This window comes from Rattus norvegicus, chromosome 2 (genome assembly GCF_021556685.1).
Source record: "Rattus norvegicus strain SHRSP/BbbUtx chromosome 2, alternate assembly SHRSP_T2T, whole genome shotgun sequence".
NCBI classification, from domain to species: Eukaryota; Metazoa; Chordata; class Mammalia; order Rodentia; family Muridae; genus Rattus; species Rattus norvegicus.
In genome coordinates, this window is record NC_141535.1 from 125,792,260 (window position 1) to 125,815,264 (window position 23,005).

General features: G+C 48.2%; 1 protein-coding gene across 5 annotated transcripts in view; it reads left to right on the top strand.

Annotated features, from left to right (window-relative positions):
• The first annotated feature begins 3,259 nt into the window (after positions 1 to 3,259).
• The window catches only part of Jade1 (jade family PHD finger 1), a 53,126-nt gene continuing 33,380 nt past the window's right edge, over positions 3,260 to 23,005 (top strand). Inside the window, exons 1-2 of one of the 5 annotated variants that reach the window (NM_001415052.1) lie at positions 3,260 to 3,418; positions 21,253 to 21,330. In NM_001415052.1, coding sequence (NP_001401981.1) covers positions 21,279 to 21,330 — 52 coding nt within the window. In that variant the 5' untranslated portion in view covers positions 3,260 to 3,418; positions 21,253 to 21,278. Of the gene's footprint in view, positions 3,419 to 3,594; positions 3,769 to 4,747; positions 5,251 to 21,252; positions 21,331 to 23,005 lie in introns of those variants that run through there. The other 4 variants (XM_087622253.1, XM_087622248.1, XM_087622244.1 and 1 more) reach the window with 4 other exon arrangements.

Sequence of the window (23,005 nt, forward strand, 5' to 3'; positions counted from 1 at the left end):
ACAACATAACCCAGTGAGTGTTCAGAGGATCAATTAGGTATGGTTTTTACACCACAAATACAAACGAATACAAATATCCAACTTTTTATTTTGTTGAAAACCCATTAATATGGAAGAACATGACCGAACTATGCTTGACCAAGAGGGATACGGCATTGTAATTACTGCATAGAAACAGATTTGCCAGGAAAGAGGAGCGTCTTGGGGTTTCTACCACACCACTTTGCAACAGTTTTCTTGAACACCCTTCCATCTCTGATAACACAGTGGGAAATAACAGAATGTTCCAGAGACTAGGAAATGGTGACCCGGATGATTCGGCAAGGGGAGAGTGACAGAGAGGAATGAGAGTTACTTTTTCCTCATTGTCAGTTTTGCACTTACACACTTAACCTCAACTGTGCTGCCTGTGTTTAGGGGCAAACCGTGGCATTGCCCTTCCCAGATCCGAAGGTAATTGGTCATGGGAAAGCTTCATTTGTGGGATGATAGTAAAAGATGTCTATTATTATTATTTTTTTCTTTTTTCTTTTTCTTTTTTTCGTAGCTGGGGTTCGAACCTAGGGCCTTGTGCTTGCTAGGCAAGCGATTATTATTTTAAGAAATGCTGACTCTGATCATGAATGACCAAATGTTTCTTGTTCCTGGTGATTGCAGTAGTACTCCATTTCTTCAAAGAACTGTCACTTCTGTAAGTTTGTGAACAGCAGGTAAATTCTGCACGGGTGGTGGAGCATAGCTCTAACCCCAGGACTGGGGAAGCAGAGGCAGGTGGATCTCTGAGTTTCAGGTCAGCCAGGGCTACTTAGTGAGCTTAGTGAGCTTATTCTCCCCTTCCCCCTCCCCCTCCCCCTCCCCCTCCCCCCCTCCCTCCCTCCCTCCCTCCCTTCCTTCCTTCCTTCCTTTCTTCCTTCCTTCCTTCCTTCCTTCCTTCCTTCCTTCCTTCTGTGTGTTCTTGGGGATCAAATCCTGGCCTTCCTGCTTGCTAGGCAAACTCTCCAGCTACAATCTCCAGCCTCTGACCAATATTCTTTAAAACAAACAAACAAAACCCAACCAGTTAATTCTCCATCTATTATATCCCAAGTGCAGTTTCTCTTCTCTCCTTCTCCCCTGAGTCCCTCTCTCCCTTAGATCCACTCTTCCTGTTTCCCTTCAGAAAAGAGCAGGCCTCCCAGGGATCTCAACCAAACAGAGCATGACAAGCTATAGTAAGACTAGGCACATGACCTCATCTCAAGGCTGGATGAGGCAACAGGTAAAAGAGTAAGAGACAGTCCCCGGCCCTCACTGTTAGGAGTCCCACAGGAACACGGAGCTACACATCCACAATGTATATGCAGAGTACTTATTGGCCAATATCCTAATCTGTGTCAGAATTGGGAGGATGCCCCGAGGGTCAAAGCCTCTGTATTGTGGGGAGAGTGTGTGGCATTTTGCATTTCTTTTGTGCTCTACTAATTTAACATACTTTGCTTTTTATTACTGGATGTTTTAGGCAACAGACTAGTCAGGAAAACAAACAGGCATGCAAAACAGTGGTTTTACTTTATTTTAAACATATCCTTGGATTTATTTATCTTATGTGTATGGTGTGAGGGTTCCTTGGAGGTCAGGTGATGATGTTGGATTCCCTGGAACTGGAGTTCCAGATGGTGGTGAACTACCATGTGACTGAAGGGAACAACCCCAGTCTTTGGCAGCATCAAGTGTTTGTAATGTTGGGCCATCTCTCCAGGCCCCCAAAAAGAGTACTTTTAAAAAAGTACTTATTTATTTAAGATAGGATGGATAATGGCTGGCTGGAAGTTAGAATGGATGCAATCAGTTTGTCACAGAAAGATGAATGAGATTGCAGTGTGGTTGGAGACCCATCATCCCTTCTGAAAGCCTGCTCTTGAATTCTCATTGGGTTCCCTTGTCTCTGTCTCTGTCTCTGTCTCTGTCTCTCTCTCTCTCCCTCCCCCTCCTTCCCTCCCCTTTCTCACGCATGTGTGTGCACGTGGGTGTGGGTGTGTGTGGGTGTGTGGGTGTGGGTGCACGAACTGTAAGCCACACAGAACTAGTAAGGGTTCTAGTCCTCATTTGGTAGTACCTCACCTGTTCTGAGCAGGACTGAGTGAGCACAGTAGAAATCCTGCCTGCCAAGGAGTGTCTTTATGCCAGGGAGTCTTTATGCTCCTTATTAAGGAAATGGAGAGGGGAAAAAGCACATACATTTAGGATTGCTGCTGCTTTGCTTTGTTTCCTGAAAAATAATTGAAAGGCACAGTTAGGTTTATTCTCCCATTTATCAGACTGGGGTTCTAGATAGATGTCTGTGAATCAAACCTGTTTTATACAGAATTATGGATGATTGCAATGCACAATCTTGTCCTTTGGGTTCAATATCTGATTTTGTAATTAATAATTATTGTTCTTATTTTCTAAATGGGAGTTTTAATGTGTATTTCCCCCCTTTGGATGTTGAATGTGATATACAACACAGAGTCCTTGAGGACTCTATGAACATAATTATTCTCCATATAAAAGTTAGTTTTTAGTATGTGAAAAACCAACAATCACTCATTTTTTTACACATATGTATCAACATGAGTCTCTGGTGATTGCTTTTATACTAGTCTAAAGTTCGAATTTTAGCATTAGTCCCAGTTCTATGTGGAAGGAGAAAAATATCCAGTTCTGACCAGAACGCTCTGTAATATAAAAGTTTATAGAAGAAGTCTGTTTTTTAGTGGATTAATGCTAATTTGCTGTGAGTTCAATACAAATTAGGTAAAGCTGGGGTTCCCCCTCCCAGAATTGGATTGTTTGTGCTAAAAACTGTCATTCGAATTCGCAACTCCTTCAAAACTGTTACTACAAAAACAAATTATTTTCTTATTCAGCCTAAAAACAAAAACATTTCTCCCAAACTATCCGCTTTAATATCCACGTTTTTAATCGACCTGATTTAAAGGTAATTTGCAAGAAATGCATTTCTGCATGTCTCCCGGAGTTGGAACTGGGACAGCAGATTTGGAGGGGGTGATTTCATAAACCCTTTTCCTCCTAGGAGACACCTTGAGGGCTCCCGAGGTGGGTGCAAGAAGAGAGCCCCTTTAGCTGCAGTCAGGACCCCAAGAGTTAAAGGGAGCGAGCCCCTACCAGCGGCTCCCCGCCCCACTGTCCCCACCCTCTCCTTTTGGCTGGGGATTAAAGTGCTCCCCCCTGTGGCAGCAGTGACCCAGAAATGAGTCTGCGTCCCGGCGCTTCCTCTGCCGCCAGCCGCACGCCCTACCGGGAGGGCCTGGGCGCGCCGGGCCGGCCGAGCGCGCGGGCGACAGCAGGGGCTCGCCCGGCTCCCCGCGCGGCCTCTGTGGCCCGGACTCATGCGGCGCAGCGTGCAGCCCGCGGAGGCCCAGCCCGTGCGCAGCAGGTACGCGGGGGCGGAGGCGCGGGGGCGCGCGGGTCGGGGTGCGCGTCTCAGGCCGCGGCCGCGGCGGCTGCAGGACGAGCCGAGAGACTCAGCCATATTTGATGGTTTTGTTGCTTCGCTCGGGAGTTCTCGGGAGTAATGTAATGCCGAAGGTCGCTGCCTAGTGGAAATAATATAGTACGTCATTAATATGGCGCCAAAAGATTGGGCTGTGGATCTGTAGCGCGGAGGGAGGAGGCGGCCGCCCGCGCCGAGGCACTATCCCACCAGCAACTTGGGCATCGCCGGGTGGGGGCCGGCGACGAGGCCGGGATGGCCGCGGAGCCCGGGAATTGATCGGTGTCGGATCAGTAAGTTCTATTCCGATTATTATTTTCAATCGGAGGAGGGCGAAGGCTTAGAGCTTTTCCTTTTAAATGTACGAAGAACATGAGGCTTTTCAGGTGATTCATCCAACGTTTTCAGCAGCAGAAACCCAGTTTATACATTAAAAAAAAAAAAGCCAAAGTGCCTTAGGCTGCGTGAAAGTGGAAAGAAAGCATAGTAGCTAGCAACTTGGTAGACAGATGGCAATGGCAGAGCGCAGGTTCGCGTACATACATGTTTCCAGAGTGTTTGACAGTGTGTGTGGGGAAGGAGGCTGTGAGGGTATGTTTTTCCAAACATAGGTGTGAGGGTGGTACATCTGTGTGAAGTGGCCGCAGCCCTGGTTCTTGTCACCGCGTCACCACATGTCCAACATATTCATTGCATCAATTCAAGGGCAGTGAGAAGGGGATGAAGGGACCGCTTGGCAATTAGATTTTTCTAGAATGGGTTTCCAATGATGAGACCTTTTACTTCCAGCGAGACTGCTTGTAAAGTGTAAGACTTCATCGGTGAAATTGGGAAGGACTTCATCAGTAGAGCAAAGTACCTATTAATCATGAACTTAAAACGGACTGCAGATTGCAACCTTTGGCACCATCTGCAAATTGTGGGGGTGGGGTCTCTGGGTCTCCTGGCTCCCCTTGTAGCACATGCACACGCGGTGTGCACCCCGGGACTGCAAGTTGCAAAACCTTCCCGTGCACGTGTCTGGTGCCTGTGAGTGTGTTTGCGAGTTGGGTGCTGTTGTTCGGTAGCCAGTAGGCTTTCCGGGTCGGCTCGGCTTAGGCTTGCAAATGCGGGAGAGGGATGGAATGTGGAATGTTGACCGGAGAACCGAATCCTTTCGGAACGGTCCCATTTGCTGGAGAAATTCGATACCTTCCACCTCCTACCCGCCCCCCAACCCCCCTCCCGCCCGCCTTCGGGCAGGAGGCGGGGCTGAGGACGCCGCTGCTGCTCAAAGTGGCGGAGCGCAGCGGCGGGAGGCAGGTGCACAGCACCGCCGGTGGGGGTGCCTCAACTTCCGCGGGCGTTTAAATAGCAGCGGGGCTCCCCTCCCACCGGTAATAGGTGACCTGGCGCTCGCGGGCGGCGGGGGAAGGGACTGGGTACGCCGGGGCACGAGCCTACGCGGCACGTGGGCAGGTGCTGGTTGGCCCCGGGGCCAACTTTTGCAGCCCGCCCTCCGGTGCAGGCGAGAGGCAGCGGGCGCAGAGACGGGGCCGGGCGGCGGCCCCAAGGCGGCTCCTTGTCGCTGCCCGAGCGTCGCCTAACGGTCCCAGGCGCTCGGGGTCCGCGCGGGGGTAGCCCGGCCCAGTCCCCACGCCGGAGTCCCGCACAAAGCCCGCGGCGCGGGGTGGCCGCCGCCCGTCGCCGTCCCTGTTCCCGCGTCGCGGCGGCCGCAGGCGTTTGTTTGTTGCTTGCGCGCCGCCCTGCGCGCCGGATGGCTTCCTGTGACAGAGGTGATCCACAGTTTCCAGAACTGTCTGGGGGCGGGAGCGCGAGCCGAGCCCGCCGCGTTGCTCCACCGTCGCTCTGCTGCTCACCGGGCCCGCGGGGAGGCCGGGAGGGACGGCGTAGCCGTTTGCAGCGGCGCAAGTGGCGTGCGGACGCGAGGGAGCGTTTGATTTGCAACTGGGGCCGAGCGGATTGGTGCAGCTGGTGGCGGCGGGCGGGAGCGGCGGCGGGGGGTGGCCACTTTCAAACGCCGAGGGCGGCGGCGCGGGCGCGGGGCCGGCTGCGCCGCGGGGAGGCGGTGTCATCCCCGCACCGGGGCCGGAGTTACTTTCCCCTCCTCCCGCGCTGTTGTTCCTGTCGCCTCGGGAGGAGCGGGAGCGCGAGGGGGCGGCGCCGCGCCGCGCCGGGCCCTGCGCCTGGCGGGCGGGAGGGCGGCCGGGATGCCCGCGGTCCGCGGCCCCACCCCGGGTCTCCAGCCTATTTCCCCACCCCACCCGGCCTTCCCCAGCCGGGATTCTAGCCCTTCACCCCTTTTATTGGAGGTTCCTTTCTCTCCCATCCCCCACGTTTCCCCCACTTTACAACCTCTAGAGCTTCCTTCTGCTAGCCTCCCTCCTCACTTCCGACCCCCCAATCCTAGGTCAAGGGCCTCCCATTCCGACTTCTTATTCCCTGGCTCCGGGTCCCCTGCACACCCGACATCCTCACTCTGACCGCCTCTGCGGCCCACGGCTTTCCGGGCTCCGCATCCCCGCTTCTGGCTCAGGCTTCACACCCGGGCTCCCCCTTCTGGGCGCGCGGGGGCGGCCGCACTCTCCGCGCTGGTGAATTGCTGTGAGCAAACAACAACAAAAAAGCGGGCGATTTAAATGTGCCTTCGAAACCGGTTAGAGCTCGTCATCTCTAGGAGACCCATTTAAAGCAGCTTTTGGTGGCTTGCTTTCTAGAAACGTGGTGGCGAAGGTTTTTCGCCCTTTGTTGACCCGGGCCTGTGGGGAATTTAAAATTTCCTTTTGTGAAATGTTTAGGTTTAGCAACGGAGCTTAGCTTTTAGGAAAGTGAAGAGGACCTAAGGTCCTCATTCCCGGGAAAGTTTGTGGGGTTCTTCTTCAAAGAGCTTTCTTAGGTGGCGTTCTCTTTTTTAGAATACTCACTGTTTGTTGCTTAAGGCTGCTTAATACCTTCTTTCAAAGCTAATAAACTCGTTTTAAGACAGAGTAATTTTCCTGAAAGTGATTCATTGGTGGTTAGACCACACTAGTTAAGTCCATAGAATGGACTACCTGGAGAAAGGAAGGGTTCACCGGACCTAACTCAGTTCACACTGAGGATTTGTAGATAGCAGTCGTTTGCATCTGTAGGTAAGGTGACCTGCTCTGTACAATTTCGGAAATTGTCTTTCTTACCACAAAGATTTTAGTTCCATTTGCTATAACTTTTTTACCTGTTTAAAAACCTTTATTACATTTAGTATTGTAGGACTACGGTTGACCCAAGGGGTATTGTCACAGAACATTGAAAAACGTGGACGTGGGGGGGTGTCTGCTTAGAAGTAGAGGTTTATACTCACCTTAGATACAGACCTCTCTTAAATGATGTTAAGTGGCCTCTTGAAAACATCGAACCACACATTAGTTTTAGCTAGGTTTAGCGTATGAATATAGCTCTGCCCCTGAGATTCTGCCCCAGAGTCCAGCATTCTCTTTCCAAGTACAGTCAATTTAAAAGGGCATATTTCTGTAAATGTCTTTGACCTTGAATTTCATCTTCTAGAAAAATGTAGTTTCCTGCTGAAGTCCCAGATTTGCCCAAGTCTTTATGTCCGTGCTTGCAGACTGGATGGTCCTTCCCAGCGCATGTAGTAGACTTGAATTTTGTTCTCCTTTAGAGTCCCGTGCTGGTTCCTTGTAGCAGGGATTTCAACTGTCAGAAAAAGCCGGGGCAGTATCTAAGTGATGGTGGAGCTGCTTGCCTATACTGCCTGAAGCTCTGGATTCAGTCCGAAGTGGGCAGGGGTATCCTGTCTCCTTCCTCCACTTACTTGAAGCTCTGTACACCATGAAAAAATACTTTACTCTGTAGTTACCAAGGTTGCAAAGTAGACAGAGAGAGTCATCCCTCGTGGTAACAGAGAAGACAGGAAGTTTAAGGGGTTGTCACTTAGAAACAAAGCTTGCATAGCCCAGGGGCTTGGAGGAGGATGCAGTGAACCAGCCATGGGGATGCACAGGTAGAAGCAGAGTATCGCGTGTGCCCCACAAGGTGGGTATCTCTTGGCTCAGGAAGATATTAGACAGTGGTGTTGTGTGTTAAAAAGACAGATGTGTTAGGCGTGTGTGTGTGTGTGTGTGTGTGTGTGTGTGTGTGTGTGTGCTTGAATCAATCCAGATAAGGCTCACACATGCCTGGGAGGAGCTTTGCTGTCTGCTGGCCTGGTAGCCTGTCTCATTGATGATCAGGGCATATTTGTTTTCCCCATTTAATTCTAATCACAAGGCCAGCTTTTTTGAAACCACTGGCCCTTGAAGGACCATTCATTGAATGTGACCTAACATTTTGACAAAGAGCCTGAGAGTGAGCGGACGAACCTATGGCCATGAAGTTTATTGAGATAAAGTTCTCAAATCAAACGTCTTCATCGTAATTTGGGAATCTTAGATTTGGAGATGTTTGACAAGAACTTCAAGGAAGTGTGGTTGTCTGGTGTATGTATGCTCAGATTACCTGGGGAAAGAGTTGACTTAAGTTGCAGTCATGAGGTGGCTGGGATAGTCTGTGCAAAGGTCTCGGGTGGGGACAGGGCTGGAAGTGAGGGGGAAGTCTGCAACTGTGTCTCCTGTCCCCCTTCTCTTGCTCATCCTTTGATTTAATATTAAAAGTACCTGTTACATCATTTGTTGGGGGGCTGTCAAGAGTTGGTGAGTTGGTACTTAAACCAGTTTTCCTACAGGTTTATTATAGATTGGGTAGTGAAAGTTAGTGTGACATTGCTAGCAACGTGTCTCACTTCTGGTTTGAGATGGCATTGAGAGCTTTGACTTGACTCTGAGCATCTTAAACATCTTTCTCTGTCAGGTTTTCCCTTAGGAGGCTGGCACTGCACATAATATTATATTCTTACTCCCCGATTCCCTCCATGACACTTGAGATTGTCTGGAGTGAAGACTTACAAGGCACATTGACCTCATAACAACATTAATTAGCAAAGTGGTTTAGTTATAATGGTTTGTTTCCCTGGACGTTTTATGTTTAAGTTTATTCTCTTTCCAGGGTCTTGTAGTGTGTTCTGCTTCTGCTCTTCAGAGTTTTGGGCTGGGTGACCTGCCCCAGTGGAATGGTGTCTTTCCTAATGTATGGCTCTAGGCTTGGCAAAGGAGTATAAAACTAGAATGACCACTATGTTTGACTACAAAGTGAGTTCTGGCTTTTTTATGCCAGTTCTAGCCTTATATATACTAAAAAGTTGCTTGCACTATAGCTAGGGAGATATTCATCTATTCTAACCCTATTCTAACCTAACTGACTGCCTACTACTTAGCCATATGCCCTGGGACTTGCCAACTTAGTCTGGCCTGGTGGCTCTTGCTCCATTGGTGTCCCCCTGGCAACTCCGCTGTCGACCCGCTCATGGCAAATGTTGGTGGCGAAGCCCCTCTCTCTCCTGGTCCTCACCAGAGTGCCTCTCTTCCAGAAGCCCTGCCTATTCTGCTTTGTCACTGGCCATTTAGCTCCTGAGTGACGGGAATGCTGCTTTTCTTTTTAACTCTTGTGCTCACAATCCACAAGAGATCATCCCTGTGTTTGACAACTGCTATTTGGTTATTTATTTCTTCCCTTGTGCCAACAGTACCAAGGGTTGGTACTTTTGTAGAATGTAATCTCAGACTGAGGTTTAGTTGATAATCTCTTGTCATTTGTCTTGACATTTCTCTGCACCAACTTAAGTCTGTGAGGAAGGTGTCTATTTTCATTTTTGTATATTTTGGCAGGGGTGGGGTCAGTGGGTGAGTTACTCTGCCTTCTAAATGCAGGCTTGGCCCTAAAGGCCCTTTGCCTGCACCTGAATGTGACAGTCAAGTTTATCAGGGTCTGTGCTAGACACTAACAAATGATTTTTTTTCTAGTCCAAGATTTGCGTGGTTCCTGGGGCAGGTTTTATTCATTCGAGCAACAGAAATAAAAATGCTAGACTTGGAATGGACAGCTTGATTCTAGAAGAGGGGCTGCACATTTTTATTTTTTAACCCCTTGGATTAACATTAGACCAGTGGTAGGGGCTGTGTATCCAGTAGACGTTTGGAGACCAGTCTTGGCTTTTCTGCAGTGTTGGAGAAGCGCTCTGGGCATCTTGATGTTCTAAGCAGGTGTTCCACTTCTGAGCTGTACCCTCACCCTAACACTGAGCCAATAACACTAACCTTTTTGCTTCAGTCTCTGTAGGTAAAGTCATAGTGAGGTGATTGAGATTGCTGAAGTCAGTTCATTCTTAGATTATGGTTTTGGTGCTGGGGGGTGGATCCTAGAGTCTCACACTTACTAAGCACCTGTCCTATCACTGAGCCCCATCTCCAGTCTGTCCTTTAGTTTGTTTTAAACGTTTAGGTTCTTTTGGTTTATTTGCTGAGGGAGTGAAAGCTGTAGTGTGTTCTTGTTGAATGCCGTAGTTGGAGTAAGTGGAAACAATTCCAAGCATCAGGCGTCTCCTGCCCTGGAGGTTCCCTTAACCAAGACAGTTTCTGGACAGTTATTTACAGAGCCTGTTTTGGTGGGGAGGGTTAAGGCTGAGGAGTACATTGGGCAGCCTTTATTTCCTTCCTACTACAGAGGAAAGGAGCAAGAAATAGAGCCAACTTAGCAGCTTCTTGAGGCTCAAGTGCCTGGCTTTTGTCGGTTCAGCACGTCGTACTCTCAAAGTTTAAATTTTCTCAGTTATGCAAGGCTCTCCTTCCAAGCCTAGGCTGTGGCTTGTGGCAGTTGGAGTTTCCCAGAAGGGTAGGAAGTACAGACTTTTGTATGCTCCTTTAGGAAGTCCAAATTCCGTTAAGCGTTGCTGGTGACATTGTAGGCCTCTCTCCCATCTTTTGCTCTCTGCTGTTAAATTGCTGTCTGGGGTGCTTGCTTTTCTGTTATTAGCTGGAAAATCAGATAAGCAGTTGGGCGACTTATTTCATAGGGTCCTCTGGTTCCAAGCAGCAGCCTGCAGTGCTGCCTTTCAGTGAGAGTCACAGCATTATGGATGCTTCGCCTGTCTCACTGCACTCTCTTGTTTCTCCGTCTGTTCTAGTCCAGGACTTCTTAAGGATGAACCTGCCTGATCCTCGACTCTGAGCTTTAAAGTTCTTACCTGGGATCTGGTAATTGATACCTTTAGCTAGACGCACCACATATTTATAGATAGATAAATGATCTCCAGCCTGTTGATTGAAGGGCCAGTGGGATCACATATTTATAGATTGATAAATGGTCTCCAGCCTGTTGATTGAAGGGCCAGTGGGAGCTTTCGTGGAAGGGCAGGGGAGTCAGCATTCTGGGGTTCTTTGGGTTGTAGCTTCTGAGCAGCTCCAGGAGAGCAGCACATGGACAGCGATTTGAATCATTTCTCATTCACTGTTTCAGATATCTGAAAACGGGCAGGCTGTTGACCTCTTGCCTTACCTCAAGACAAGTGTGACTTTGCCTAACATCCACAAAGCTCTGAGTTTGGTCCACAGCACCACATAAAACTAGGCACGATGGTACATGCTTGTGATCTCAACACTCAGGAGGTGGAGGCAGGGGCATTAGAAGATCAAGGTCATCTGAAGTTGTCTAGGGCATTGCTGGCCATTCTGGGATACATGAGACTGTGTCAAAAAAAAAAAAAGATTAAATATAGAGGGAGTAGATTAGTCTGAGGGCGGTCCTTTCTTCCTTTATCTGTCTTCTGTCAATCAATCATCTATTTAACCTTAATTGACTTTACTGTGTCATATCAGGCTGGAGTAAGACTGCACTCCCATCACATGGAATTGGTGTTCTCAGTTGTGGTTTTCAGCTCCTGTGTCCTGTGTGCCTCCGTGTGGATAAGAGGTCCTGAGTGAGCAGCAAGCACTGTGATGAGACCCCTCGATAAGGGGGTCCTGCCAGTCACTTCCTGCCTGCTGCTCTGAGGGCTGACTGCCTGTGGGAGACTGGGCTATGTGACTTCCAACAGGACTTCAGCTCTGCCTTCCTGTGCTCCGCTGGGGGTGTGGCAGTGGCCGAGCTTGCCAGGAGCACATGCTGTTTGGATTTCATGCTACTTGTCTGCTCACTGATAGCACAGTGGCTTTAGTCTTGTAGAGTTCGTACTCCAGGGACCTGGGAAGACCATGGTCCAGGGCCCAGGAGGAGGGTGCTTACCACCTGGCAAGGGACCTTTGCTCCAGCTTGTGGTTTTGCCCTAGTCCTCTATTCTTCCTGTGCTGCTGGCCCTCTGCAGGATTCGGTGTGCTCTCTTTAAAGTTGGGAGAGTGCATCCATTCTTTTATCTCTGGAGTCTGGTTCAGCACTGCGGTTCTCGCTTTACGGTTCCTTTGGGGAAACTTTCCTGCAGCCATGTACTGTTGTGAGAGGCGTCCGCTTCAGCTTCGTGCTTTGCAGACCTTCTGCTAGGTTTTCAGACCATCTGATGTTTCTACAGCCATCTCAGTGTGGCGTACAATTGTGATGAAGTGTTTGTTCTCACGTGGAACTTGTGATGTCTGTTAAGTGCTCGCTAAGCTTGCTGTCTGGGTCTTTGGACACACACACTGGGAGTTTGTTTCTCTTGCTGCCACCAGGACGGTGCTGCAGTTTTTTTGTTTCTGTTTTTTTGTTTTTTGTTTTTTGTTGTTGTTGTTTTTTTTTTTTTTTTTTTTTTTTGGTGACTTAACATCATTAGTGGTAGTCAATGGCCTCTGACAGTTCGCTCTGATAAGGAACAAAGCTCCTCAGAAGCATGTCAGTCTGCATGGTGTGACTGTCAGTGGCTGTTCCAGCCTGGCTTCTGTAAAGGCTGTGCTGTATATAACCAGTAAGAACATCTCTGAGCATTTGAAAGCCCTTAAATTACCCAGTAGATACCTATCTCTTGGCATATTCCACTAAGGGTGCATAGTGGGTTTGGAACCCTTCCTCACTCTTAACTTTGGTTCTTTCTGTCTTTCCCCAAAATATCATTCTTTGATGATCTCCTAGTGTGACCGGTGTGTTAGAACCTGGTCCAGAGACCTCAAGGCAGGACGGAATGGTAACTTCTGAATGCCTTGGAAAATAAGCTTTTCTTCTGTGCCTTTCTATCAGGTACTCTTTAGAGCTAAGTCTGTGTAGTGCCCCATCTGAGGAACGGGTGTGCTTGTGCATATGAGCATGCATTTGTGTGTGCAGGTATGTGTATATGTGTGCCTGTAACTTGTTGGTGCTGCTTGCCATGTGGGTGCTTAGCTTCTGCTCCAGGTCTGCTCTTTCAGTTCTGGTGAGCAGAAACTTCAGATTTTGGATTGTTACTGTTAGAAGCAGGGAATAGGAGGAGCATGGCATACATTCATGGTAAAGGGCTTCAAGAAATATAAAAGTTCTTAGTCTTTCTGTCTAGAATACAATGGGCCACTGTCCCCCACTTTCTTAGAACCACCATGACCTTTTCCTGTTCTTCAGACGTTCTTTTTGAGTATGAGAAATTGCATATGTCCTTGTTGTCCTCCCTTACGTATACGAGAGTCTAGTTCTTGTGGGCATTTTTAACCTATAGCTTGCCTGCTTTGCTTTAGCCTGTGCTGGCTCATCCTTCCCTATGTTAGCGTGTCTTACAGGAAGGGATCCCTGCAGATGGAATTAGGGCTGGGAAGTCAAGATGGAGGCTAGGGCGACTACTGTTGTTATTTTCGGGTGAGAATTCATTTACTTTCATGTTAATTAAGTTCAGGAACATCATGGCACCAAGGCACCATGACCACAGTGCTCCTCACAGCTGCACTTACTCAGCTCCCCCCACGCCCCTTAAGTTTTTGCTATACGGCCTAACCTGGAACTCCTTCTGTAGCCCAGGCTGCTTTTAAACTTACATCTGTTTCGCCCTCCTCTCTTGGCTTGCCTCAGCCCCGACTCTTAATTAAGTGCTCAGTCATAGACCTTGGGGGCTTGAAGAATTGTCTTAGGTGTAAGCAGTGATTGAATCATTTATAAATTGGCAAGTGAGAGCAGCTTGTGATTTGTTCAGGAGCCCTCATTTATAAATTCCTTAAGATTCTCCCAGCTGCTTTTCTTGGCTTTTAAAACCTGAGTTCAGACTAATTGGTAAAGAATCTACAGGACTTGGTGCTTACAGTTACAGGGCAGTGTTAATGTTTGCATCATTAGAAAGGAGAGTGGGTATCCACTCAATTGTCAGGGTTCTTCTCTTTTGGAGGACATATTTATTGCTGACATCAGCTACAGCAAGGCCCTACAGCTTGGGCAGCATTTTCTTTAAAGTTTGGTATATGACACATACATTAAAAAAAAAAAACTCTTGTATTTTGGTTGAAACATTTAGACTGCAGTGCCTGTAAGTTTAACTGGGATCTATTTAACTTCCTGATTGTTTTTGGGTTAGATTTGGCTTAGACGTATTACGGTTTCTCATTTTAGTTAAAATGGGAAATGTGTAAGCTGTTGTCACTGTATTAGACTCGAGCATATGGATTAGTTTTGGTAATTTTATGCCCCGTTGCTTTAAAAGTTAAGATAATACTTGGTTTCTTTCACATTAATCTAGGGGCAGGTAGGCAGGTTTTACTGTGTGCATCTGGTTGCTTAGAAAGCTGTACACTCTTTAGAACAGAAAAAGATGGCGGGGGTGTGTGGGGGCACAAATTTTTTAGGGGCTCACTATAGCAACTTGCAAGTCAGTCATGTAATACTGAAGCGTGCGAACCGGCAAATAGCAGAATGAATAGCTGGTATGATTTCAGTTTTGTGTTAGACAGCACATGGCTTGGGAGAGTGCATTTCACTGACAGAGCATGGAAGGACACCAGTAAGTCTCACACTAGCATAACAGATGGTGCTCCAGTTAAAGGTCACTTGGATACCTGAGTGGTGAGTAAGGCGAGCCAGCCTGCAAGCATAGGCCTCGGTCATGTGCGGGGACTCAGCATTTATCCAGGAGGCAATTTCTGTGTATATCATACTGAACTGGGTGATAACTGACTAAGGAAGTGTGTGGAGGTTTTAATTGAGTACCTTCTGGAACTTCTTGCCAGTGACATAAATAACAATGGAGACATAGTGCATAAAATTGACACTTGAGGAAAAAGGCAGCCTTTTTGCATATGAGCCATATGATAGTAAAATCACTGGGGTGTGATCCTTGTTAGAGAGATCCTTATTGTAGAGTTTATGGCCTGAGAAATGGTCCCTGCTTGGTCCGGTCCTGGCTGATTTGTCTCTTCCTGTGAGTCCCTTTTCCCAGGAATAGTGTTGAATACTCTCCCTCCTTAATCTTCGATAACATTTCTTCTCCTCTGACCCTGGGCCACTGGACTCAGCGACTTCAGTTCTGGAGCTATTTTAGGGCTGACCAGTCATCTGCTGGCCCTTTCCTTTCACTGCTTGGCAGCTTCCTCAGTTTCAGTCAAAGGAAACTAAAGTTTGAAGGTTTTGAGGGCCTTACTAACACAGAGGGTAGCTTCTATGCTTACCCCATGGAGGAGTGCAACAGTCTACAACTCGTTCACACTGTAGCTTTCTTTTTGGTGTAGTTTTCTTGGAGTTGATGTGTAGATAAAGACTTTCTTAGCTCATGCAGCAGATTGAATGTGCTTGCCCACCTCCCAGGAGTGGTGCCCTGAGCTCCTACCACAGCTATACAGCTGTCTTGGTGTATATCGTCTTGCAGTGAACAGAGATGCCAGTTGTCCCCTTAATGGTCCCGTTGGGGTCACTGGCCAACTACCACTCCTTAGCTGTCTAGGAAGGACCCACTTTCTAGTGCTCCATATGACGTGGCTACTACCTAGTACTTTATCTAGCTGTCGTGTTTCTCACAGCAAATGGACTCTGGGCTCCTGTACGTTGGATCCATTTAAGTCAGGTTTGGTAGCATTATATAAAAGGTCACTATTCTCCAGAAATTGTAATCTTCAGGGGCACACTGCAGGGAACCCAGAACACTGCATACTGGTAGCAGGGGTTATCAGGCTCTTCTCTGACCTCAGTGATTTGGGCCTTCCTCTCTGTCCTTATCAGCTCTGTAAAAGGAAGGAATCTTGGAATTGGGGAGCCAAAGGCTAATGGAATAAATACATGCGACCTGGAGGAAGGAAGAGGACAGTAAGGAGAGGGCAGGTGGGGAAGGAGGGTATGGGGGAGGGGGACAAACACCAAGGATAAGGACCCAAGTATGGAAAGGCCACAGTGTAATCCATTACCCTGTATGCTATGTTTATTTGCTCATGCAACAGATTGAATGTGCTTGCCCACCGGCCAGGAGTGGTGCCCTGAGCTCCCCACAGCTGTCCGGCTGTCTTGGTGCTAGCAGATGGATAGACGGAGGGATGGATGGCTTAGAGCACTGGCTACTCTTCCACAGGACACAGGTTTAATTCCCAGATGCAAATGGCTGCGTGGGTAATTCCAGTTCCAAGGGGATCTCACTCCCTTTTCTGGCACCAGCAGTACAATGGAGAGTCCTGCTCAGTTCAGTGAAAGTCGCTTGCACTAGGCAACTGAGCACTGACTCCTGGCCGGGCTCCTGCACTAATCTTACCAAGTCAGTTGAGCCCCTTTCCTGGAGTCCTTCATAGGAACTTTGGAAGGAACTTCACCCCATTCTGCCTTGATCCTCAGCTGGGCTGTGAGCCGGTCTTGCCTTCTTGCCTTGACTTTGTCTTCTTTCCTCACTGCAAGACTGCTGCTTGCTTACTTCACAGAGTGCTGCTGTCCTTTGAAGAAATCTGCCGTAATGTTTTTCCTTTTCCATTATTGTTACTGTTTGTAAACTTTTTATTACAAATGTAGATATGCATGCATGTGCGAGCATGTGTCTCCGTGTGTGCATGTGCATAAGTATAGTTAGTGCCTGTGTGTGTATATTCCAGTTCTTACCTTCCTCTGTGTAGGTTCTGGGCATCGAACTCAGATTAAAACTTGGATCTTTTTTAAAAAATATTTATTTATTTTATGTATGTGAGCACACTGTCTCTGTCTTCAGACACACCAGAAGAGGGCATCAGATCCCATTACAGGTGGTTGTTAGTCACCATGTGGTTGCTGGGAATTGAACTCAGGACCTGGAAGAGCAGCCAGTGCTCTTAACCACTGAGGCATGTCCCTAGCCTGCTAACTCATCTCGATGGCTCCATGTGTGTGTTTTTGAAAAGAGATCTTAACCCCAGACTGGCCTTAAGCTTGGCATCTTGCACCTGCCTCCTGTGCTGGGCTTACATGCATGTGCTACTATGTCCTGCTCATTAACTGTTGAAGTAAATACTGGTCTTGAACAGTAACTTAGCAAGAGGAAGATTGCTGAACTGGGTAGTACAGAGGGAGCTGCATGAGTTAGAGTGCAGGGTGATGTCTGGCATCTTTGAACTTTCAGCCCTTGGAAAGACAATTAGAGCACCCTTGGCACAGGCTGAGGCCTGCGTCCTAAATGGCAAGAGGCTTGGCCCATCCAAGGTATAGACTGGAAGTTTTCGAGGATGGATGCTTGGGTAAAGCTAGGAAGGGTTCTGGGCAGTTTGCACTTTGGTATTCAAAGTTCAGACTGGAGAGGGGAATTTGTGGGTCTCCTTGAGCACATCTCAAGGATGGTTCATTTCCTGTAGTTGGCTGTGACAAGGACATCTCGGTGGAAGTGGCTGGTTTTGTTGGTGTTCTGTTGCTGCAGTCGAGTCACTGATGCTGGATAAGTTCAGGGCAATAGACCTTTTTTCGGCTCATGGCTTTGGAGGCTGCAAAGTCCCAAGAATGAGGGGCCACATCTGGTGAGAGTCTTCCTAACAAGGGGTGAGTGAGCCAAATTGGCCAAATTCGCAACTGTGTGCCCACCCTGGAGAGAGAAGCATTTTTCTGGTCCTGAGGGCTGTGCTCTGAGTATCTCTCACGATGCTCCACCTCTACATACTTCGACTAGGCATGTTTTCTTGTTTCAAGGATGAATTCAAACCATGATAGTAGTGGTTAAAGACCAAACCTATGGGGAAATAGGGGGACTTGACAGAGTTTCACAGTGTCGGTCAATAACCTTTGGCAATCACATAAAAGACAGGATGCCTAGGAGCTGTTGATGTGGATCAGTGGTTAAGGGCACTGGCTGTTCTTACGGAGGACCCGTGCTTGAATTCCATCACATGGTGGCTCACCCATCTATAATTCCAGTGCCAGGGGATCTTATGCCCTCTCATGATCTCAGGCACCAGGCATGTATGTGGTGCTTGTCATATATGCAGACAAAGCACCCATACACCACACTAAATGAAAAAAAGGAAAAGGATCGCCCTGTAAGGGAAACTGCTAATGTATGGAGTATAGAGATGGTGTCATATGCAGGGATGCTCTTCCTCTCTGGTTACCTCACCCAGATGCCTTACCTCGATTCCTTCAGCCTTCTGGGAAGGCTGGGAACTTCTTGTTAGTGTTCACCACTGTTGAGCACTAGGGCTGCTGGCTTTCCCTTGTTTGACATCTTCATTCTGTGGGCCAGAAGCTCCTCAAAGCCAGGCCCCACCTTTTCAGGTGTTTGCCTCTCTCGGGCTGTTTGGCAACTTACTGCTTTCTCTGGAGTGTTGTGAGGAGTCCTTTCAATTGATTATCACTTAGTTCCCTACCATCTGTGCAGGGAGCAACCAGCCAGCTCCAGTAGCAGGGATAGTGATGCAGAGGCTCTCCTCATGCTGGCTTTTAGTGGACAGAGGCTTGCAACATACAGCCTCTATTGTGTGTGTTAAAGATAGTAACGTAGGCTTTGATTTTCTGATACAGTAAGTAGCCCTGGGTGAGATAAATCAGCCTGATGTCAAGGTTTAAGTCCATTAGAGTCACAGAGGAGGGAATTTTGCTGAACATTAACCCCACCACAGACAGAGCACACTCTTCTCAGCTCCATTATGCAGGGTCTTCGGGGCGAATACGAGTGGATTCATCAGAAGGAAAATACTAATTTTACTTGTGCTTTTGCTTGAATTTTTGAACATCAGTCTAGCTTGAGTTTTTTTTAATCTGAAATCTGGAAGGAGGGCATTTTGATGGGCAGGGATTTCAAGTTCCCAACATTTTATTTAGCTAAACTAAGTTGATGAGTCCATGAGGTTGGGAGTAACTCCTACCTTGTTCCCTGGGTCTCCCCGGATTCATCATTCACAGTTCACCTGCTTCAGGCTGGGCTGCATCACACTGTTAACTTTTTAGGAATTCTACCTCCAGGTGGTGATTTTCGAATTTATAAGACTCTAACTCAGGCTTCAGAGAGCTGAAGCTGTTATGAGGAGTGAGAGGTGTTTCCTCTCTCTGTGCCTCTGGGGAGCAGGGATGGCTATAGAAGGTTGGAGGAGATTATAGCTGTCAGTAGTTAGGTGCTTCTAGCACACGGATGGCAGGGAAGACAGTCATTACAAGTGGGAGAGGGTCATAGGTATGTGTGTCAGCCACATTATGGCGCAAGTTGTCAGGTTGTAGATTGCCGAGGGTCGGGAGTTACAGGTGATATATCTTTCTGGGAAGAATGAACAGGTGGATCTTAGGACTGTGGTTACCCATTCTGTGAATGATACTGTAGCCCACAGAGTGTCTCTCTGAAGGTAACTTTTACTCCATTTGGACACCTGGTTATTACAGCAAATTCCTTCACTGGTATGTGTGACTGTGCATCGTGCCTTAGGAGTCGTTGGTTTTGTTTTTGAGACAGGGTTTCTCACTGACTGGGCTGGGACTTACTGATGAGGGTAGGCTGGTCAGCTTTCTAGGGACCACAGGTCCTTCTATATCTACCTGCAGTGCTGGGAATCCTGCCTTTTATGTGGGTTGTGGGTGTGGAAATTAGGTCCTTACATTTGGGCTACAAGCACTTTACCAACTAAGCCATCTGTACAGTCTCCTTCAACTGATCTTAGAGAATCAGTTGGTAAACAGAAAAAGCCCACCAGCCTTTGAATTGGGTGAGTTTCTCTGTAGGGACATATAAAATACCACACTAAAGTTCAGGAGTCTGAATCTCCGAATGAATCATGTGGGTCTATTCCAAAGGGGGAAACATATACTACCCAGTCTACCCAGTCCTATGGCTTGAAATACCCTGTTCAGGGTCCCGATGTGGTAGCCTGTGAATTGTTAACAGAAGTTACAGGAACAGAGGCATATAAACGTTGTAGTGTGTACATACGTGTGTGTGTGTGTGTGTGTGTGTGTGTGTGTGTGTGTGTGTGTGTGTGTGTTTTAGCTTGGGGGTGTAGGTGCCCACAGAGGCTGGAGTCCGAAGTACAGATGATAGTGAGTGGCCCTGGTGGGTTCAGGTAACTGAGCTCTGGTCCTGTGTCAGAGCTCAGTACCTTACTCACATGGCTTCTCTCCAGCCCCTCATGCTGCTCTTTAAAGGGGCAATACATTGCAAAAGGACTACTGCAGGCGGTGGAGAAGTGGGGGGGGGAGGTTAGGTGTGAGGGAAACAAGTTGTGGGAAGAGGACCTTGAAGTATGCAGGGAGATTAATGGTCACTGAGGATTGAGTATGAATAAGAGCTGTTTTGTGGAGCACCTAAGTGGAAATTTCCTTTAAAAAAGGTAAACTTAGGCCTTGCTGCTGTTCATCCGGCAGGGAGAAGGCAACTCAGAATAACCCTCAGGCCTAAGTGGCATATTTCACTCTCCTGTAGTCTGGTGTTTTCTGCCTCTTTTGACTTCCCTTTTACAGATCTGTTCAGAGTGGAACTTTGGTTTTTTAATTACTACCCTGGCGTGGCTCTCCTCACTGCTTCCCTGTGCTCTGTATTCACTGGAAACAAACCTCATTACATTTGTGGTGATTCCCAGCAAGGAGGGTTGGTTGAATGGGGGTGAGGGGTGAAGGGTTGCTGTTCTGCTGGCTTGAAAACTCCCCCTTTTCTTTGGGAGTCATTGATCTGGCAGTAAGATTTCGGCCACACAGATGTCAAGGCAATCAATAATTTTAGTTTAGAAAAGCTTTTTTGATTTGTTGAAACACAGTTGATTGGTCTGTACCAGCTCAGTAACTGTGTAGTTTTGGCCCACTGCTCTCTTTTGAAGACAGTGTCTTTCTTAATGGAGGTGTGTGGGAGGGATGGCCAGGTAGGCTGGGCTTTTGTGCCACCTGATTTTTTTTTTTTATTAGTTCTTACTTGTCCAGAAAGGATTTGCGTCACAAGGAGTAGGGGTTCCCTGTCTAGTGTGACCTTTGACAATTGGAGTTCCCAAAGCCTATGGTTCATTCTATCTCCAGCTGTGCACCTCCGAGGGGTTGGGATGGCAGATGAAGATGGGTGTCTTCCCATCACCCCACTGGTTCTTTCTAGAGCCACAGCTTGTTGAGTAGCTCATTTTGGCAAAATTTGGGGCTCATTTTAGCAGGGCTTGCCAAGGAAGCCTAATCATGCCAGTTCAGTGTTGTAAACACAGCAGTAGGCACAGAGCTCCCTGCCCCCAACAGGCACAGAGCATGGGTCTGTCTGAGAGAGCAGTGCTCACTGCTAAGGATTGTTTTCTGTAGTGGCTGCCAGGGCTGAAGAGACTGCTGGAGTAGCTGCTAGTGACATCTGGGAACTGGAGGGAAGGGTGACACCTCTGGGAGACCTGCCCACATGTGACTTTACCACCCCTGCCCCCACTGACTCTTAACCTGGTCTGTTAATGATTTCAGCTAATTATGTGCCTTTGGTCTTTTCACTGTTTGCAATTCAAATGCTACTTGAGGCCCTGTGTTTGCTTTTGTTTGCAGCATCCTGGCTGCCCTCTGAAGCACAAGTTGATGATCGAATGTTACCATCTTGGGTTAAGTGCTGTCTCATTGCTTTGCAGGCTGTCTGCTGTCTCCCGGGGAGATCATGAAACGAGGTCGCCTTCCCAGCAGCAGTGAGGATTCTGACGACAATGGCAGTAAGTCCTGCTTTGTTGTTCTTGGAGCCTACCAGGGCTTGGGTCAGTGTGAAAACATGATTTTTTAATATAATGCTTTAAATAGCTAAGGCCCTTTGCATATCAGGTCAGAGAAAGGCACGGCCTGGAGAAACACATCCGAGTGTGATACTGCAGGGCTGTAAGCAGGTCTTTCCCGGTAAGGTTGACTGCAGGCAGGCCTTCTGCAGGCTCCCTGCGTGTTATCCAGGGAGAAGAATTCAGTTCCAAGAGCCACTGGTGTGTCTGCTTTCATTAGACAGCGTTTATGGTACCTCACATTGCTCTCTATGAAGAGGGAACTTAATCAAAGCCAGGTAATGATTAACTAGCTCAGCCTGCCCGGGGCTCTGAGGGCAGATGGAGGACTACCTAGCGTGATGTGACGGTACCAAGTCCAGGTTCTTCATAGATGGCACATGCGTCCTTGCCCTTTCCTGCTTTCACAGGACGGAGTTTAATACCGTCACTGTCTGCAGCTCAGCTCTCTGGAAACCTCAGATTTTCACAGTGTAGCTGAGAACCAGGAGTTCGTTGGCTTCCTGGCAGTCAAAATAAATGTCACACAGTGTCTGTTGAGGAGCTAACAGACTGCTGAGAGAAGCGCTCCCTTCCGACGGCAGAGAGGAATTTTGTACCTAGCTCAGTGCCTGCACTGCAGCCCATTAGCTTTGGTTTGACATTGCACATTAAACTCTGGAAGCCTGGACAGGAAGCTTGCTGTGCTGTGAGATGGGAAAGGAAGCCGGCCTGCTTTCTAGGCATGTTGCCTCAGACATTACGAACAGCTCCAGTGTGATGTTACCCAGGGCAGTTGTACAGCTCTTTGGATGTGCTGTAGAAATGGTTTGTAGGAACTCAAAAGAGGTGGTCTGGGAAGACCCTTTGTGGGCAGGTCCCAGGGATAAATGCATTGGGTAGGCAGGGTTGTCTGACTGCCTGACCTCTCAGGTGGTCAGTAGAAGCATGGACATGCTGCTGTAGGGACTTCTCGGTTAGCCCCGAGGAGGTAGGAGGGCCACAGCCTTGAAACTGCTGTAGATTTGGGCTGTCTGGCTGAAATGTGGCTGCTGCTGTGGGAAGGTCATGGAGCAGTGGTATATAGAACAGAGAATGGTGGGAGGGGAGTGTGGAGCGGGGCTATGGCCAGATCTGACAGCTGTTTGAGAAACTGGAGTTGACATCTGGGCCAGGCAAGGGAGCTGTGAAGGGGGAAGCGGGAATCAGGGGAGCCAGGCAGTTTTCTCCAGAGGAGGGTTTTCTCTTACCTCCTGGGGGACTGCTGAGATTCCCACTATACACGCAGGCAGGCAGTCACCTGCTGGAGGTTGGACAGCAAATGGGGTCTGCGGCACTCAACGTGACCTTCACTGTCCTGCTTCTCTGACAAGAGTTTGGTATTTTCTCTTTGATGGCTAGTGACACCTGTTAGTGTCTTTAAACCATCCCTGTTTTCTTCTGTATGCGGTTTTTCCTGAAGTTTATTCTTTTTAAAAGTTCTCACAGCAAGTGTGTCCAGGGCTGGCAGAGTGAATTGAGGCTCTTGTTGCCAAAGCTGGCAACCTGAGTTCTACCATTCAGACCCCAATGGAGAACCCATTTCTGCAAGTTGTCTTCTGACCTCCCCACATGCAGCAGGTGCATGCATGTACATGCG